This window comes from Chiloscyllium plagiosum, unplaced genomic scaffold (genome assembly GCF_037043375.1).
Source record: "Chiloscyllium plagiosum isolate Xiang-an unplaced genomic scaffold, Cpla_swu_hap1 HiC_scaffold_7, whole genome shotgun sequence".
Taxonomy (NCBI): Eukaryota; Metazoa; Chordata; class Chondrichthyes; order Orectolobiformes; family Hemiscylliidae; genus Chiloscyllium; species Chiloscyllium plagiosum.
The window spans coordinates 63,931,814-63,952,172 of record NW_028270145.1 but is presented as its reverse complement, the minus strand read 5'-3'; the positions used below and the strand labels follow the sequence as shown (position 1 = coordinate 63,952,172).

The 20,359-nt window shown below is 46.3% G+C and overlaps 1 protein-coding gene across 6 annotated transcripts in view; it reads right to left on the bottom strand.

Annotated features, from left to right (window-relative positions):
• The window catches only part of pkp4 (plakophilin 4), a 276,311-nt gene that overhangs the window by 151,191 nt on the left and 104,761 nt on the right, over positions 1–20,359 (bottom strand). For 5 of the 6 annotated variants that reach the window (XM_087989074.1, XM_043693802.2, XM_043693805.2 and 2 more), the window contains exon 4: positions 10,407–10,441. The exons of the other annotated variant lie outside the window; for it this stretch is intronic. In XM_087989074.1, coding sequence (XP_087845200.1) covers positions 10,407–10,441 — 35 coding nt within the window. The remainder of the gene's footprint in view (positions 1–10,406; positions 10,442–20,359) is intronic. 6 annotated transcript variants of the gene reach the window in all.

The window sequence follows — 20,359 nt, the reverse complement described above, 5'->3', positions numbered from 1 at the left end:
AGTGGTAAATCTATGGCATTCATTGCCACAGAAGACTGTGGAGGTCAGGCCACTGAGTATATTTAACATAGATACATGAGCCCCTTGATTCTCCCTGTAACCCTTGGGTTCTTGAGTAAGCAGGAGAATGGGGTCGAGAAACTTATCAAACTTGATTGAATGGAGGAGCAGACTCCATGGGCCAAATGGCATAATTTCTGCTCAGATGTCTTATGATTTGGAGATGCAGTGTTGGACTGGGGTATACAAAGTTACAAATCATGGACAAAGGATGAACTCAGATTTCACCAGTTTCCTCATTTCCCCTCCCCCCCACCCTGTCTCAGTCAAATCCATCAAATTCAGCACCGCCTTCCTAACCTGAGATCTTCTTCCCGACCTCTCCGCCCCCACCCCAGTCTGACCTATCACCCTCACCTTGACCTCTTTCCACCTATCACATTTCCGACGCCCCTCCCCCAAGTCCCTCCTCCCTACCTTTTATCTTAGCCTGCTGGACAAACTTTCCCCATTCCTGAAGAAGGGCTTATGCCCGAAACGTCGATTCTCCTGTTCCCTGGATGCTGCCTGACCTGCTGCGCTTTTCCAGCAACACATTTCCAGCTCTGATCTCCAGCATCTGCAGACCTCACTTTCTCCTCAAAGTTACAAATCACACAACACCTGGCTATAGTCCAACATGTTTAATTGGAAGCACTACCTTTTGGAGTGCTGTTCCTTCATCAGGTGGTTGTGGAGTGCACAACAGTGAGACAGAATTTATAGCAAAAGTTTACAGTGTGATGTAACTGAAATTATACATTGAAAAGTACCTTGTTTGTTAAGTCTTTCATCTGTGTTAGCAACCCCTTGCAGATGTACGTTGTACTTTGCTCAAAAACTGCATGAATCCACGTAAGACTCTTAATGCACCTTTTAGATTTGAATCAGTCTAAACATTATGGCACAGACAGGGAACACAGGGGGCTAACACCTTGAACATCTCAACATCTTATCTGGGCTGATACCAATTGTTACAGTTAACCTGAGAATGTACCTTTTAAAAAACATTGTGATTTACATATGAAAGAAGTGAAACTATCATGGTCATTCTAACAGATGAGAGACTCAACAAACAATCAAGGTATTTTTCAAAGTATAATTTCAGTTACATCACACTGTAAACTTTTGCTCTAAATTCTGTGTCTTACAATTGTGTGCTCCACAACCACCTGAAGGAGCTGTGCTCAGAAAGCTAGTGCTTCCAATTAAACCTGTTGGACTATAACTTGGTGTTGTGTGATTTGTAACAGATGTCTTATGGTCTTGTAGATCACCAGGTGGAAATGACCAGCTTCAAATAACATATCAAAGTTCTGATTTATGGTAAACAGAAGTTGCTGGTAAGCTCAGCATTGTGGACTATCCCCAATTGTCCTTGACAGCAGTTAAGAGTCAACTATATCTTTATGGATCAGGCATTATCAAATCAAACTAAGAACGATAACAGATTTCCTTCAATGAAGGACATTCAGGTGAATAATCTCATTTTACAATAAATGAGAGCATCTTCAGAGGCAGAGGCATTCAGGACTATTCCAAGTATTAGAACACAATGTTACAGGGCAGTACAGGCCCTTCAGCCTTTGATGTTGCGTCAACCTGTGAAATTAATCTGATGCCCATCTAACTTACACCATTCCATTACTGTCCATATCTATGTTCGATGCGCATTTAAATGCCCATAATGTTGGCAAGTCTACTACTATTGCAGGCAAGCCACGCCGTGCCCCTACTACTGAGTAAGGAAACTACCCCTGATATCTATCCTAAATCTAACACCCCTTAAGGTAAAGCCATGTCCCCTCGTGTTAGCCTTTACCATTCGAGGAAAAAGGCTCTCACTGTCCACCCTCTCTCATCCTCTGATTATCTTATACGACTCAATTAAGTCACTTCTGAATCATCATTTCTCCAACAAAAACAGCCTCAGTTCCCTCAGCCTGTGCTTGTAAGACCTTCCTTCCATAGTAGGCAACATCCTAGTAATCTCCTCTGAACCCTTTCCAAAGCTTCCTCATTCTTCCTATTGTGTGGTGACCAGAAATGTACGCAATACTCCAGGTGCAGCCTTACCAGTATCTTGTACAGCTGAAGCATGATCTCGTGGCTCCGAAACTCAATCCCCCTACGATAAATGCCAACACACCATACGCCTTCTAACAACCCTATCAACCTGGGCGCTAACTTTCAGAGATTTATGCACCTGGACACAGATCTCTGTTCATCTACACTGCCAAGAATTTTACTATTAACTCAGTACTCTGCATTCCTGTTACTTCTTCCAAAGTGAACTACCTCATACTTTTCCACATTAACCTCCATTTACCACCTCAGCCCAGCTCTGCATCTTATTGTCAAGGTTATGACCAGTGATGTACAGATAAGGAAACAATGAACTCCTGGTGTGTACAATTTTAGCTCGAACAACCAGCAAGACTTTTACCCAAGTTATAGGTTACCAGGTTTTATGTTGCAATTTTTAACCAATAAAAATAACCTTTGTGCCCGACTGTTCCAGTTTTTAACAAGCTGAGTATCTCGTCACTTTTAACTACACTTGAAGCTGAATTAACAATTAAAATGTTCCAGATTACATGGGCTGAATTGGATTCAGAAGACGGAGTTCCAAGCTGATGGACCTGCAAGTCAACAAAAGTTTTCAAATGGGTGGGAAAGACTCAGACTAGAATCAAGTAATGGCCAACTTGAGAAAGTTAAAGACCTCAGGTTCGGGCCCTTTTGTAGATTTCACAGATCATGCTGCTTCTGGTGTCAGATGTTTCCCTTAGCTGCTGAGCTTGTATGTACAACATTGTGATTTTCATTAAGAAAGGAAGGCAGATTTATAAACTCTGTTCAACAAACAGTGTTGCTTTACACTGGGGTATTGGAACAATGATCGGTGATTATATTTAAAAAATTTTAAGTTTTGCTACTCTTGGTTCATTCCTGTGGTATTTGATTTCACAAAAAACTCTGGCTCCGATGTCAATGACATCAGGTGTATGGAGTTTAAATTGACAAAAGTTCACTGGTTGCTACCTTACATTCTGCCCCTCCAATTGTTCCAATACAACTCCCTCTCCCACCTTAATGAAAATCAGCTGCTTCAACACTGAACTTCCACTTGTTGGGAATCAGACAGCCTGTGTTCCCTGCTGCCCAGTTGCTCAAATTGCCAAAAGGAACAACTAATTCCATTCATCAGCAGGCAAATCATTAATTGCCTTCTTAGCTCTTTCAAATTAGCTTTCTGCTACAATGATGCAGGTTTGTTGCCTCACTATCTTCAGGTCACAAACCCACATGGTGGGTTGCACAAAATTCTGTCCAAAGTTTCCCAGTATTGACATTTAGGTATTTTGGTTACCTTCAGCCCTTTCCCCTTTACCAACAGTCCAATATCTGTAACCTTGGAGTTTTCTGGCAGTAACTGTATATCGAGGAAGGTTTGAAACATTGTACCTGGACATGAATTCTGATTCTTAATTATCTTGATATCTTCTTCATTTACTTTTTACTCTGCATTCATAAAGACTTCCCTTTTAAGATTCCTTTTCATTTAGATAGCCATGAAGGATAGACTGGATCTAAAAGATGAAGTTCTAAATTGGAGCAAGGCCAATTTTGACGGTATTGGGCAAGAACTTTCAGAAGTTGATTGGGGCGGATGTTTGCAGGTAAAGGGATGGTTGGAAAATGGAAAACAGTCAGAAATGAGAAGAGTCCAGAGACAGTATATTCCTGTTAGGGTGAAAGGTGTAGGGAATGCTGGATGACTAAAGAAATTAAGGTTTTGGTTAAGAAAAAGTATATGCCAGGTATAGACAGGATAGATTGAGTCAATCCTTAGAGTACAAAGGCAGGAGTATACTTAAGAAGGAAATCAGGAGGACAAAAAAGGGACATGAGATAGCTTTGGCAAATACAGTTAAGGAGAATCCAAAGGGATTTTATAAATACATTAAGGACCAAAGGTAACTTAGGGAGAGAATAGGACCCCTCAAAAGGTCAGCAAGGCAGCCGGTGTGTGGAACTGCTAGAGATGGGAGCGATACTAAATGAGTCTTATGCATCACTGTTTACTGTGGGAAGGACATGGATCATATAGAATGTGGGGAAAAGATGGTGACACCTTGAAAAATGTCCTTATTAGAGGTGGTGCTGGATGTCTTGAAATGCATAAAAGTGGATAAATCCCCAGGACCTGATCAAGTGTACCCTAGAACTCTGTGGTAAGCTAGGGAAGTGATTGCTAGGCCCCATGCTGAGATATTTGTATCATTGATTGTCACAGGGGAGGTGCCAGAAAACTGGGAGGTTGGCTAACCTGGTGCTACTGTTTAAGAAGGGTGGTAAGGACAAGTCAGGGAACTATAAATCAGTGAGCCTGACATTGGTGGTGGGTTAATTGAAGGGAATCTGAGGAACAGGACGTACATGTATTTGGAAAAGCAAGGATTGATTACGGATAGTCAACATAGCTTTGTGCGCGGGAAATCATGTCACACTAACTTGATTGGGTTCTTTGAAGTTGTAACGAAGAGGATTGATGAGCGCAGAGCAGTGGATGCGATCTATATGGACTTCAGTAAGGCATTTGACAAGGTCCCACATGGTAAGCTCGTTAGCAAGGTTAGATCTCATGGAATACAGGGACAACTAGCCATTTGGATACAGAACCAGCTCAAAAGGTAGAAGACAGGGTGGTGGTGGAGGGTTGCTTTTCAGACTGGAGGACTGTGACCAGAGGTATGCTACAAGGATCGGTGCCGAGTCCATTACTTTTCATTTATATAAAAACGATTTGGAAGTGAACATGGAGGTAGAGTTAGTAAGTTTGCAGATTACAACAAAATTGGAGGTGGTGTACTGGACAGTGGAGAACGTTGCCTCAGAGTACAATGGGTTCTTGATCAGATGAGCCAAATGGGTCAAGGAGTGGCAAATGGAGTTAAATTTAGGCAAGTGAGGTGCTGCATTCTGGAAAGGCAAATCAGGGCAGGACATATTCGCTTAATGATAAGGCCCTGGGGAGTGTCGCTGAACAAAGAGACCTTGAAAGTGGAGTCGCAGGTAGGTAGGGTAATGAAGGCAGCTTTTGGTATGCTTTCCTTTATTGGTCAGAGTATTGAGCACAGGAGTTGGAGGTCATGTTGCGGCTGTACAGGACATTGCTTAAGCCACTGTTGGAATATTGCATGCAATTCTGGTCTCCTTCCTATCGGAAAGTTGTTGTGAAACTTGAAAGGGTTCAGACAAGATTTACAAGGATGTTGCCAGGGTTGAAGGGTTTGAGCTATAGGGAAAAGCCGAATAGGCTGGGGCTAATTTCCCTGGAATGTCAGAGGCTGAGGGGTGACCTTGTAGAGATTTATAAAATCATAAGGGACAAGGGTAAATAGACAAGATCTTTTCCCTGGGGTGAGGGAGTCCAGAACTAGAAGGCATAGGTTTAGGGGGAGGGGTGGGGGGAAACATTTAAAAAGGAACCTAAGGGGTAACTTTTCATGCAAAGGGTGGTCTGTGCATGGAATGAGCTGCCAGAGGTGGGAGGAGGCTGGTACAATTACAATATTTAAAAGGCATTTGGATGGGTATATGAATAGAAAGGGTCTACAGGTATATGGACCAAGTGTTGGCAAATGGGATTAGATTAGAATGTCTGGTTGACATGGATGAGTTGGATCAAAGGGCGTTTCCGTACTATACATCTATTTCATTACTCAAGTCATATTCTTTGCCCTTAATTCCTATTTTCGATCTCCTCTGTGGTTTGTTCCTCCATTATGAGCAATGACAATAATTATAAACCTTTCTCAGTTTCATTTTAGGCAAATTATCTTTAGTTTTAAAAGGACACTATAGCTTTGGATGTCCATCCGCCCTCCTCTTAATAAAATGGAATATACCAGAATTATCTCCTTTTGAAGAAATCCCATTGTTCAATTATGTTTTAGTGGCTTGATTCCAATCTACCTGGGCAATGATCTCTAACCAAAGCACTGAAGTTAGCCCTTCTTTGGTCAAGTATTTTACACTTGACTTTTTCTTCCATACAAATGAAAATGGTGCTAAAAGTTGAACAAAGGAAATTAAATTTCAAGGGACAACTTGATGGGCAAATTGGGATTATACGTTATAAGGTATGATGGTATATAAACAATGGATAATCTTCAAAAATTACTATACAGTGTACATCAATTATTTGTCCAAAGCAAAAAACACCAAAACTTCTGTCAACAATCATATAAAGATGAATTGCTAAATTGCCTTGTAGTATCCAGGAATGTGCAGGCAAGGTAGACTAGCCATGATAAATGCAGCGTTATGGGGAGAGGTGGTCTGGATTTTGGTGGGATGCTTTTCAGAGGGTCAACATGGACCTGGACAAAATGGCCTCTTTCTGCACTGTTCTGTCCTAGGATTCTATGAAAATGAAAGGCATATAAAGTTGCCAGGAACAGTAATTAACCAGAGAGGATTTTAGAATACAGCAAATAGGGACCAAGAAATGCTAAACACAACAAAAGCAAATTAGTAAAAAAAAAAAGGACTGTACAACTTTATACAGATATGTAAAAAGCAAACATTTGCCAGAGGCAAATGTAGGTCCCTCATATTCAGAGATCGAAGAAGCAGTCATGTCAGTGGATGCAGTATACATGGGACTTCCAAATGGCTTTTGATATAGCAACCCCAAAAAAGGTTAGTACGCAAATTTAGAATACATGGACAGAAATTATAATGCTCATGAGTAACATCCTTAAATTAAAGTAGGTTTGGCAAGCACAAATTTCTCATTCACAAATCCATGCCAACTATGCACAGATCATTACTATGCAAATTACCTGTTATCACATCTTTTACACTTCATAGATTTATAACAGGAGAGGGAGGTTTGAATCCACAGCTTGAAATGAGCAGAAAATGCTGATGGGGAGGAAAACTGATGGAAGCACAATATTTTACAACCAGAGATGCTCATGGATGTCTTCAGGGCACAAACACAATTTGGAAGGGAAGATGGACTGATGCATGGTTACAAAAAAATGGGGGAGGGGAGCACAGCAAGAGGCATGTTGAATGAGCTGTACTCTGTTGGGCAGGACAGTGGATGGCAAGTTTATTCGGTTTCATGTTGACAATTATAATTAAGTTTGACTGAGAAAACAATCAGGATGTATCATTTTAGTGCTATTTACCATAGACTTGCATAGCATATGAAGCTAAATAAAAAAAAAAAATCACAGAACACCAGGTTATAGTCCAACAGGTTTATTTGGAAGTACTAGCTTTTGGGAGCACTACTCCATCAGCCACAGAATCAGACACAGCACAAGATCATAGTGCCATGCGACTGATACGATATATTGAACAAATCTGGATAGCTGTTAAGACATCACATTCCCAGCTATCTTAAGATTTTGTTAAAAAAAAATGACATCTCAGCTTAGACAATGCATTAAAGGTGTGAAGTCAGAGTTTGTATGTATACCAACCTTGACTCAGACTCATTCTATTTCCAAAGTAGGAATTTATAAAATGTCACAGATTAACTGCCTGCAGATTGTGCTCATTTTGAGCAAAACGTATCTGCAAGTACAATTCTGCAAATTCTCCCCATAGACACACATGCGCGAGGCAGGAGGGGGTCAGGTCACCCACTCCAACCTCTCAACCATCAATACACAGCCTTCCACTTCCTTGGCTCCAACCCCAACATCAAACCAGCGGACAGGGAGGGGGGGGGGGGGAGGGTGCAGTGATAGTTTGGCACACTGACCTCTACACCGCTGAAGCCTAGCATCAACTTGAAGACACCTCCGCCATGACCTTACCCCCCCCATATCACCAAACCATCATCTCCCAGATTGTACATCTCCTCCTGAGGTGACGAGGTTATCTCCCACCTACAGCTTCCAACCTCTGTTCGGGAACCCCGCTCTGCCTACTTCTACCTCCTACCCAAGATCCACAAGCCCGACTACCCCAGCTGACCCATCTTCTCATCTCCATATATCTCGATACTATTCTATTCCCCCGGTCCAGGTGCTTCCCACATACCACCCATGTCCTCCACCTCCTTCAAGGCTTGTTTCCTTGGCCCCCAACACCTCATTGTCACCACAGATGTCTAGTCCCTATACACCTCCATTCACCATGATCAGGGCCTCCAAGCCCTCACTTTCTTCCTCTCCCAACGTACCCACCAGTACCCTTCCACTGACACTTATTTGGCTGAATTGGTCCTCACCCCCAACAATTTCTCCTTCGAATTAACCCACTTCCTCCAGACAAAAGGGGTAGCCTTGGGCACCCACATGGGTCCCAGCTATGCCGGTCTCTTTGTCAGCGACGTGGAACAGTCTATCTTCCGCAGTTACACTGGCACCACTTCCCACTTTTTCTTCCACTACACTGACGACTGCATTGGCGCCACCTCGTGCTCCCACAAGGAGGGTGAACAGTTCATCAACTTCAACACATTGCACCCCGACCTTAAATTCACCTGGACCATCTCTGATACCTCCCTCCCAGACCTCTCCATCAACAGTGACCGACTCAACACCAACATTTTCTATAAACCGACCAACTCCCACAGCTACCTGGATTACACCTCCTCCCCACCCTATCTCCTGCAAAACGCTATCCCTTATCCCCAATTCCTCAGCCTCCACCATATCTGCTCCCAGGAGGCCCAGTTGCACAACACATACAAGATAGCCTCCTTCTTAAAAGACTGCAACTTCCCCTCCCAGGTGACTGGTGACACCCTCCAGCACATCTCATCCACTTCCCGCACCTCTGCCCTCAAATCCCACACCTACAGCCACAACAAGGACAGAACCCCCCGGTCCTCACCTTCCACTCCACCAACCTCCACATACATCACATCATCCTCTGTCATTTCTGCCACTGACAAACGGACCCTACCAGAGATACATTTCCCTCCTCACCCCAACCTGCTTTCCGTAAAGACCATTCCCTCTGATTACCTCATCAGGTCCACGCTGCCCAACAACTCACCCTCTCCTTTCGCACCATCCCCTGCAACCACATGAATTGCGAAATCTGCACCCACACCTCCCCGCTCACCTCTGTCCAAGGACCCAAAGGAGCCTCCAAAATCCAAAGTTTCACCTGCACTTCCATGTGTCATTTGCCCTGTTGCTCCCAATGTGGTCTCCTCTACACTGGGGAGAGCGCTTCAGAGAACATCTCTGGGACACCTGCACCAACCAACCCCACTGTACAGTGGCCGAACATTTCAACTCCCCCTCCCACTCCGCGGGTCCTGGGTCTCTTCCATTGCCACTCCTTTACCACCCAAAGCCTGGAGGAAGAACACCATCTTCCGCCTTGGGATCCTCCAACTCCATGGCAATGTGGATTTCACCAGTTTCATTTCCCCTCCCCCCCCCCCAGCTTATCCCAGTCCCAACCTTCCAACTCAGCACCACCCTCATGACCTGTCCATCTTCCTTCCCAGCTAGCCACTTCACCTTCCTCTCTGACCTATCACCATTACCTCAATCTCTATCCAACCAATGCACTCTCAGCTACCTTCCCCCAGCCCCACCCCCTCCCATTTATCTCTCCACCCCAGAGTTCCCAGCCTCATTCCTGATGACTTATGCCTGAAACGTCAATTCTCCGGTTCCTCAGATGCTGCCTGACCTGCTGTGCTTTTCCAGCACCACATGCTCAACTCTGATCTCCAGCATCTGCAGTCCTCACTTTTGCCTATACAGTGTAATGGGTCACCTGTACAGTGACATGAACTCAAGTCCTGGTTAAGGCCATCTTCGTGTGTATAGAACTTGCCAATCAGTCTCTGCTCAGTCACTCTGCATTGTTGTGTATCCCAAAGTCCGCCTTGGAGGACAGTCACCTGAAGATCTGAGAGTGAATGTCCCTGTCCACTGAAGTGTTCCCGAACTGGAGGGAAAATCTAGGTTTTCATTCCAGAATAATTCTCAAAACTCTTGCAATCTCTAACGCATTCACATCTTCCTAAAGTGTGGTGCCCAAGATTGTACACATTATTCTAGCTGAGATCTAACCAGTGTTGTATTTAATTTCAGCTATAAGTTCCCCTGCTCTTGTACCCTATGCCCTTATTAATGAAGCCTATAATACCCGTGTGCCTGATTGTTAACTGCTCTGCATACCCAGTGACTTTTAATGACTTGGGTCAGCCCTTGGAGTAAATCCAACTACCTGTAGTTGAAACTAGACACATTCATCATTATAATTTTTTGAGCTATGTGACAAATACCAAAATTACTGATATTTTGTATGAAAAATTATTTATTATATATGAGACACAGGACTACAAATCATGCATTGCTAATTAATACCTGTTGGTCTCCAGTGGAAGGACTTTTCAGTTGAGCTGCAAGCAGAAAAAGAAAAATTTCACTTAATTATACTCCCAAAATTTTACAACATGTACATTCGCATGTCCAACAAATGCATGTTTGTCATGGTAACAAAAAGCATTTTCTGAAAAATTTCCACCAGTCCATTCTGAAGGCCAGCTTTTGAAATACTCTAAATGTTTAGATTTTGGGATTAATGTCACAGTTTCTTTCTATCAAACAGAAGAGATGCAACTATGTTAGAAATAGCTTGTGCATTGAGATATACAAACAATCCTGAACCAATTTAAATTACAGACACTTAGGTGGGAGTTAGTTCTGGAAAATGTATTGATATTAAAATCACTCAGAACAGTGGGTAAGGCAGGAGTGGAAATGGAGATCAACAACTGGGACAGAGCTGTTGAGGCTGCAAGTAATGGGCTCCTTTGAGCAAATGTGGTGAATAAAAAGGGCTAGAAAGAACTCAGATATGAAGCCATGTGGTGATCATATGTCTGGGCCAGGAGCAAAGGAGGCAGAACCACAAAATGGTACAGCAGAATAATATGCAAATTTAGTCCACCCTAATCTGCACAGCCCATTCAAAATGCAATCAGTTAGTCCCAATCTCCTGCTCCTTCCTTTCAAGTACTTAACCAACTTCAGTTTGGTACATTAATGGTTTCAACTGAGGGGTACAATTTCAAAAATCACATTTGACTAATTCTGAAGTAACATAACAAGGAGGATAATGATAAAGTTAGAGGTAAAGTTTAGTGGAATGAGCATACACATTGCTGATATTTAATGCAGAAAAGAGCAGTAGCATGTTCATGAGTGAAAAAGAAAACAAGGCAATGATATATTGCAAGTGGTACAAGACAAGAGAAATATATCTTGTATTTCAGTACAAAAAAAGGGCAGTTTGAGAAAAGGAATTAACAAAGCAAATATGTTTTCAAGAGGTCACGCTAAGGTGATATAAAATGTGAATTTAGCCCCAGCTGGTGTACCATACCCAATACTGGCATGTGAAGGCTGATGGAGGAAAAGCATAAAAAGAAAGGGTGCATAGATATCATTTTGGAGATCAGATTTTAAAATACTGGTATGAGTGTAGTGGCTACAATTCTGAAGTGATTTCTTTTTTACAAAAAACGTCAGAGACCTTCCAGAACAGTGACCTGATCCAGCGTCCAAGAGCAAATGATTGCAAACCTCGAGTATTAATGCGACAAAATAATTATACTGTGGAGTGAACAGGTAAAGTAAACATGGGTGCCTTGTTTTCATTTCAATTTAATTTCAGAAAACCAGAGATTAAGTTTTTAAGGCAACCTGACTGGGTCAGAAATAAATTTAGTCCTCTAATAAAAATGCACTTTCCAGAGTTGTTCAGGGAATAGGTTCCTTGAGCACAGTTTTAGTCTGTGCAGAATCAAATTCATTCACAGGAGGAGGGCATCACTGGCTAGGTAAAAACAATGACTGCAGATGCTGGAAACCAGATTCTGGATTAGTGGTGCTGGAAGAGCACTGCTGTTCAGGCATCATGCGAGCAGTAAAATCGCGTTTCGGGAAAAAGCCCTTCATCAGGAATAAAGGCAGAGAGCCTGAAGGGTGGAGAGATAAGCTAGAGGAGGGTGGGGGTGGGGAAAAAGTAGCATAGAGTACAATAGGTGAGTGGGGGAGGGGATGAAGGTGATAGGTCGGGAAGGAGGGTGGAGTGGATAGGTGGAAAAGAAGATAGGCAGGTAGGATAAGTCATGGGGACAGTGCTGAGCTGGAAGTTTGGAACTAGTGAGGTGGGGAGGGAAGGGGAAAATGAGGAAACTGTTGAAGTCCACATTGATGCCCTGGGATTGAAGTGTTCCGAGGCAGAAGATGAGGCGTTCTTCCACCAGGCGTCTGGTGGTGAGGGAGCGGCGGTGAAGGAGGCCCAGGGCCTCCATGTCCTCGCCAGAGTGGGAGGGGGAGTTGAAATGTTGGGCCACAGGACGGTGTGGTTGATACAATAAATGATATTAGTGGATGTGTAGGTAAACCTTTGAAGGATATGGAAGGCTCCTTTAGGGCCTGGGATGGAGGTGAGTGATGTGGTGTGAGCGCAGGTTTTACAATTCCTGCAGTGGCAGGGGAAGGTGTCAGGATGGGAGAGTGGGTTGTAGGAGGGCGTGGACCTGACCAGGTAGTCACGGAGGGAACGGTCTTTGCGGAAGGCGGAAAGGGGTAGGGAGGGAAATATATCCCTAGTGGTGGGGTCTTTCGAGGTGGCGGAAATGTCGGCGGATGATTTGGTTTATGCGAAGGTTGGTAGGTGGAAGGTGAGCACCAGGGGCGTTCTGTCCTTGTTACGGTTGGAGGGGTGGGATCTGAGGGTGGAGGTGCGGGATGTGGACGAGATGCGTTGGAGGGCATCTTTAACCACGTGTGAAGGGAAATTGCGGTCTCTAAAGAAGGAGGCAGTCTGGTGTGTTCTGTGGTGGAACAGGTCCTCCTGGGAGCAGATACAGCGGAGGAATTGGGAATACGGGATGGCATTTTTGCAAGAGGTAGGGTGGGAACAGGTGTAATCCAGGTAGCTGTGGGAGTCGGTGGGTTTGTAAAAAAATGTCAGTGTCAAGTCGGTCGTCATGCAGGATTTGGAAAGGTCCAGGAAGGGGAGGGAGGTGTCAGAGATGGTCCAGGTAAATTTAAGGTCAGGGTGGAATGTGTTGGTGAAGTTGATAATTGCTCAACCTCCTCACGGGAGCACGAGGTGGCGCCAATGCAGTCATCAATGTAGTGGAGGAAGAGGTGGGGAGTGGTGCTGGTGTAATTACGGAAGATTGACTGTTCTACGTAGCCAAAGAGACCAGCATAGCAGGGGCCCATGTGTGCCCATGTCTACCCCTTTGGTCTGGAGGAAGTGGGAGGATTCGAAGGAGAAATTGTTAACGGTGAGGACCAGTTCGGCCAAACGAATGAGTGTGTCGGTGGAAGGGTACTGTTGGGGACGTAGAGAGAGGAAAAAACGGAGGGCTTGGAGGCCCTGGTCATGGCGGATGGAGGTGTAGAAGGATTGGATATCCATGGTGAAGATGAGGCGTTGGGGGCCGGGGAAACGGAAGTCTTGGAGGAGGTGGAAGGCGTGGGTGGTGTCTCGAACGTATGTGGGGAGTTCCTGGACTGGGGGGGGGGGGGGGGGATAGAACAGTGTCGAGGTAGGTAGAAAGGAGTTCAGTGGGGCAGGAGCATGCTGAGACAATGGGTCGGCCAGGGTGGTCATGCTTGTGGATCTTGGGAAGGAAGTAGAACCGGGCAGTGCGAGGTTCCCAGACTATGAGGTTGGAAGCTGTGGGTGGGAGATCTCCTAAGTTGATGAGGTTCTGTATGGTCTGGGAGATGATGGTTTGGTGATGGGGGGTGGGGTCATGGTCGAGGGGGCGGTAGGAAGAGGTGTCCGAGTTGGCGGAGCCCAGCACCACTAATCCAGAATCTGGTTTCCAGCATCTGCAGTCATTGTTTTTACCTCGTTGATTTTAACCCTCCTGCGAATCCTCTTGCAAGGATGCCTGCCTTGAAGAGGTTTTCCTCCTCTCTCCACAAGAATCTCAGGGAGTCCCTCTCCCACTGCAACTCCCAGGTCATTTCCTCTGCCCTGAAGCTCTTCAACCATGTCCTGAAAGAAACTCGCAACCACAGCCACATTTGCTTCCTCAGTGCCTGCCTCCATAACCAACTCATCCCACGCGGACTCCGGACCACCTTTAAACCAGTAGAGTTCGGACCCGAACAGGACAAACAGTACAGACTACAGATTCAAAAACACCAGCAACGGTTCTCCTTCAAGATCCTCCGCTCCACGCTTGCAGCAATGCGCTGGCACCTAACCTCTCTACAGTCAGCCCTGCCTCAGCTGAGGGCCACATTCTCTCAGAATTGCAAAGGACCCACTCTGTACTACATCCTCAGTAGAATTCATAATCTCAACAAACAGTATTTCAACTCCATCTCAAACATCAAAAACTAAGTACAACAAACTTTTATCTACCCACCTCCATAACCAGCGCTCCTCAAACATTCCAGAAGATTTCCCCAGCCTCTGGAACTGCTCGGACACCATTGGCCATGCGGCTGGTACAGCTGCCACCCCCATGCTAATTGATCAGGTCACTTCCACCCCCATCATGGCCACTCCCACAACCACTTCCACCCCTCAATTCCTCATGCATCACACGTGACATCACTTCCACCCCTCACAGCATCAATGATGTCACACGCTCAGCAACGTCTGCCACCCCTACTGCCGTGTCTGCCACCACTTCCACCCCCACCAACACCACACCTGCATTCTGCTGACACGCCCCCCACAGATCCCACTGTCCCCATTCCCGGCCCCCAGAACCCTGAGGGGAACACCAGCCCTGCTCATGACTCACCCCCATTCCCCCCACCATCACACCCACTCCAGTTACCGGTTCCGCCCCCACTCCCAGCTCCACACCCATACCAGATCCCAGCTCACAGCCCTGCCGAGTTTTCACCATGCCTCCAGAACTCCCCCTCACTGAGGGCAAACGATCAGTCCTCAAAGGACTCACCTTCATCCCCCTCCGTCCACGCATCAATGAATTTAATACACGCCGTGACGTCGAACACTTCTTCCACCGCCTCCGCCTCAGAGCTTACTTTCACAATCAAGAATCCCGCCCACCTTCCGAGGACCCCTTCGCCCACCTCCAACTGCATCCACCTGGCACCCCGCACTGGCCTATTACCTCCCCTCAATCTCTTCATTTCCAACTGCCGCCGGGACATTAACCGCCTCAACCTATCTACCCCCCTCCTCCACTCCAACACCTCACCCTCAACGCGCAGATCTCCACTCCCTCTGCTCCAAACCCGACCACACCATCAAGCCAGCAGATAAAGGGGGCGCAGTGGTAGTCTGGCGCACTGACCTCTACGCCACTGAAGCCAAACGCCAACTCGAGGACACCTCTTCCTACCGCCCCCTTGACCATGACCCCACCTCCCATCACCAAACCATCATCTCCCAGACCACACAGAACCTCATCACCTCAGGAGATCTCCCACCCACAGCTTCTAACCTCATAGTCCGGGAAGCCCGCACTGCATGGTTCTAACTCCTTCCCAAGATCCACAAGCCTGACCACCCTGGCCGACCCATTGTCTCAGCATGCTCCTGCCCCACTGAACTCCTTTCTACCTACCTCGACACTGCTCTATTCCCTTCCCCCCCACCCCCCCCAGTCCAGGAACTCCCCACATACGTTTGAGACACATCCACGCCCTCCACCTCCTCCAAGACTTCCGTTTCCCCGGCCCCCAACGCCTCATCTTCACTATGGATATCTAATCCCTCTACACCTACATCCGCCATGACCAGGGCCTCCATGCCCTCCATTTTTTCCTCTCCCAATGTCCCCAACAGTACCCTTTCACTGACACACTCAATCGTTTGGCCGAACTGGTCCTCACCGTTAACAATTTCTCCCTCCCACTCTGCCGAGGACATGGAGGTCCTGGGCCTCCTTCACCGCCGCTCCCTCACCACCAGACGCCTGGAGGAAGAACGCCTCATCTTCCGCCTCGGAACACTTCAACCCCAGGGCATCAATGTGGACTTCAACAGTTTCCTCATTTCCCCTTCCCCCACCTCACCCTAGTTCCAAACTTCCAGCTCAGCACTGTCCCCATGATTTATCCTACCTGCCTATCTTCTTTTCCACCTATCCACTCCACCCTCCTTCCCGACCTATCACTTTCATCCCCTCCCCCCACTCACCTATTGTACTCTATGCTACTTTCTCCCCACCCCCACCCTCCGAGCTTCTCTCTCCACGCTTCAGGCTCTCTGCCTTTATTCCTGATGAAGGGCTTTTGCCCGAAACGTCGATTTTACTGCTCCTTGGATGCTGCCTGAACAGCAGTGCTCTTCCAGCATCACTAACCCATCCATCACTGGCTCGGCCAACATTAATTGCCCATCCTTAAATACCCAGAGGGCACTGAGTCAACTACATGGTGGAGATCTGGAGTCCAGGTCAGGTTCCAAGCTACAAGCATTTGGTTAAGAATGTGCAGATTATTAGAAGCTGAAGACCAAACAAACACCTCTTGACGCCAGCTCATAGTTCCTGGAACGTGGAGTCACAGGTAGACGGGATAGAAAGGCAGCGTGTGGTACACTTGCCTTTATTGGTCAGTGCACTGAGCATAGGAGCTGGGAGGTCATGTTGTAGCTCTACAGGTCATTGGTTCGGCACTTTTGGGATACTGTATTCAATTTTGGTCTCCCGGCTTTGGAAAGATTGATTAGATTAGATTAGATTACAGTGTGGAAACAGGCCCTTCGGCCCAACAAGTCCACACCGACCCGCCGAAGCGTAACCCACCCATACCCCTACATTTACCACTTACCTAACACTACGGGCAATTTAGCATGGCCAATTCACCTGACTTGAAAGCATGCAAAGAAGATTTACAGATATGTTGCAGGGGTGGAGGGTTTGAGCTATTAGGAGCGGCTGAATAGACTGGGGCTATTTAACTTGGAGTATCGGAGGTTGAGGGGGTGACCTTAGAGGTTAGAAATTCTGACGGGAAGAAGATGGTAAATAGACAAGGTCTTTTTTCTCAGGGCAGGGGAGTCCAAAATTACAAGGCATAGATCTTGATCGAATGGGCCAATGGGCTGAGGAGTGGCAGATGGTGTTTAATTTAGATAATGAGAGATGCTGCATTTTGGAAAAGCAAATCAGAGTAGGGCTTATACACATAATTGTAAGGGAGGCAAGTAGGCGGCCCGTCTCCCCAATATAGAGGAGGCCACATCGGGTGCAAAGGATGCAATGTGTGGAGGTACAGGTGAATCTGTGGCGGATATGGAAGTTTCCTTTGGGGCCTTAGAGGGAGGTGAGGGGGGAGGTGTGGGCGCAAGTCTTGCACCTCCTGCGGTTGCAGGGGAAGGTGCCGGGAGTGGAGGTTGGGTTGGTGGGGGGTGTGGATCTGACGAGGGAGTCACGGAGGGAGTGGTCTTTACGGAATGCTGATAGGGGAGGGGAGGGAAATATATCCTTGGTGGTGGGGTCTGTTTGGAGGTGGCGGAAATGGCAGCGGATGATGCGCTGTACATGGAGGTTAGTGGGGTGGTAGGTGAGGACCAGTGGGGTTCTGTCCTGGTGGCGGTTGGAGGGGCGGGGTTCAAGGGCGGAGGATCGGGAAGTGGAAGAGATGCGGTGGAGGGCATCGTCGACCACGTCAGGGGGGAAATTGCGGTCCTTGAAGAAGGAAGCCATCTGGGATGTGCGTTTTTGGAACTGGTCCTCCTGGGAGCTGATGCGGCGGAGTCGAAGGAATTGAGAGAATGGGATGGCGTTTTTACAGGGGCAGGATGGGAGGAGGTGTAGTCCAGGTAGCTGTGGGAGTCGGTCGGTTTGTAGTAGATGTCCGTGTTGATTCGGTCGCCTGAGATAGAAATAGAAAGGTCGAGGAAGGGGAGGGAGGAATCTGAGACTGTCCAGGTGAATTTGAGGTCGGGGTGGAAGGTGTTGGTGAAGTGGATGAACTGTTCAACTTCCTCGTGGGAGCACGAGGCGGCACTGATACAGTCATCGATGTAGCTGAGGAAAAGGTGGGGGGTCAAGGTGACCTATCACCCTCACCTTGACCTCTTTCCACCTATCACATTTCCGACGCCCCTCCCCCAAGCCCCTCCTCCCTATCTTTTAATTGTAAGGTCCTGGGAAGTTTGCTGAATAAAGACCTTGGAGTGCAGGTTCATAGTTCATCGAAAGTAGAGATGCAGGTAGATAGGATAGTGAAGGCAGCAGTTGGTATGAATATTGGTCCGAGTATTGAGTACAGGAGTTGGGAGGTCATGTTGCGGCTGTACAGGACGTTGGTTAGGCTACTGTTGGAATATTGCGTGCAACTCTGGTCTCCTTCCTATTGGAAGGATATTGTGAAACTTGAAAGGGTTCAGAAAAGACTTACAAGGATGTTGCCAGGGTTGGAGGATTTGAGCTATAGGGAGAGGTTGAATACGCTGGGGCTGTTTTCCCTGGAGTGGAGGCTGAGGGGGAACCTTACAGAAGTTTATAAAATTATGAGGGACATGGATAGGATAAATAGACAAAGTCTTTTCCCTGAGGTGTGGGAGTCCAGAACGAGAGGGCATAGGTTTAGTGTGAGACAGGAAAGATATAAGAGACTTCAGGGGCAAATCTTTCCACACAGAGGGATGAGTGTGTATGAAATGAGCTGCCAGAGGAAGTGGAGGCTGCTGGTTAAATCGCAGCATTTAAAAGGCATCTGGATGGGTATATGAATAGGAAGGGTTGAGAGAGATATGAGCTAAGTGCTGGCAAATGGGTCTAGATTAGGTTAGGATATCTGGTTGGCATGGACAAGTTGGACCAACAAGTTGCCTGACCATGCTGTGCACCTCTGACTGTATATAAAAGGGACCTAAGGGGCAACCTTTCCACACAGATGGTGGTACATGTATGTAACAAGCTGCCAGAGGAGGCTGTGACCATGACAATAACCACAACCACATTTAAAAGGCATTTGGATGGATATGAATGGGAAGGGTTTAAGAGGGAGATGGACCATATGGGATGCATTAATTTAGGAAATCTGGTCAGCACGGATGAATTAGACCAAAGGGTCTGTTTCTGTGCTGTATAACTCTGACTATGAAAAAGCTAAAGCTGTCAGTTTTGAGTATTTATATAAAGACAGCACGGTGGTTCACAGACAAAAAAAAAGTTAATTTAAGATTTGAGATATACATAAAAAAGGGTAGTCATGGTGTAGTAGTACCATTGCTAGACTATTAACCTAGTAACTTGGCTAATGTTCTGGAGACCCAGGTTCCAATCCGAACATAACAGATAGTAGAAACTGAATTCAATAAAAAAGTATCTGGAATTAAAGAATCTACTGGATGACCATGAAACCATTGTCGCTTGTTGGAAAAACCCATTTGGCTCACTCATTCTTCAGGGAAGGGAATCTGCCATTCTCACTTGATCCGGTTTACAAATGTCTCCAGAGCACTGCAATGTGATGGATTCTCAACCACCCTCTGAAATGGCCGAGCAACTGACTGTTGTATCATTTGTTAAGAAGTCTCAACAAAAGTAGAAAAACCGTACAGATGACCCGACAGCAACCTAGGCACCAGAAAAGATAACGACAGAGACCATTAACACTGCAAAGATTTGGAAAAGGGGTCTCAATAGCTTGACAATCATTCCCACAGAAGCATACCTGACAATGTCTCCTATACCATCATTGTGCCAGTAGGACAGGACATATACAATGGGGAGGGAGTTAGCCTGGGAGTCAGAGGTGTACAGCATGGAAACAGACCCTTCGGTCCAACTCATTCATCCCAACCCAATGTAGTCCCACCTGCCAGCACCCCGCCCATATCCCTCCAAACCCTTCCTGTTCATATACCCATCCAAATGCCTCTTAAATGTTGCAATTGTACCAGCCTCCACTTCCTTTGGCAGCTCATTCCATAAACATACCCTCAACATTGATTCTGGACCCCATGAAATCTCATGGCTTCAGGCGTTTCTCGTGCTGGTTTCTACATACCATCCTCCCTCAGTTCCCTACTGAGGCAGCAACCCTACTGATCAAGCTGGTAGGAACCTGAAGAGATATAGCTCCTAGACTGGGACTACGGTAGGTGGTGAGGGAAACAGACAAGAGAAAAACATTCTTGACCGGATCCTTACCAATTTGCTGGCTGCAGATGCACCCGACTAAGATAGTACTTGTAAGAGTGATCACAACACAGTCCCTGTGGAGCCTAAGTCCCTCATTCACATGAAGAATACTCTCCATGTTGTGTGACACTAATCAACGTACTAAAATGGGACAAATTTCAAATAGATCGAGCAACACAAGACTGGGCATCCACATGG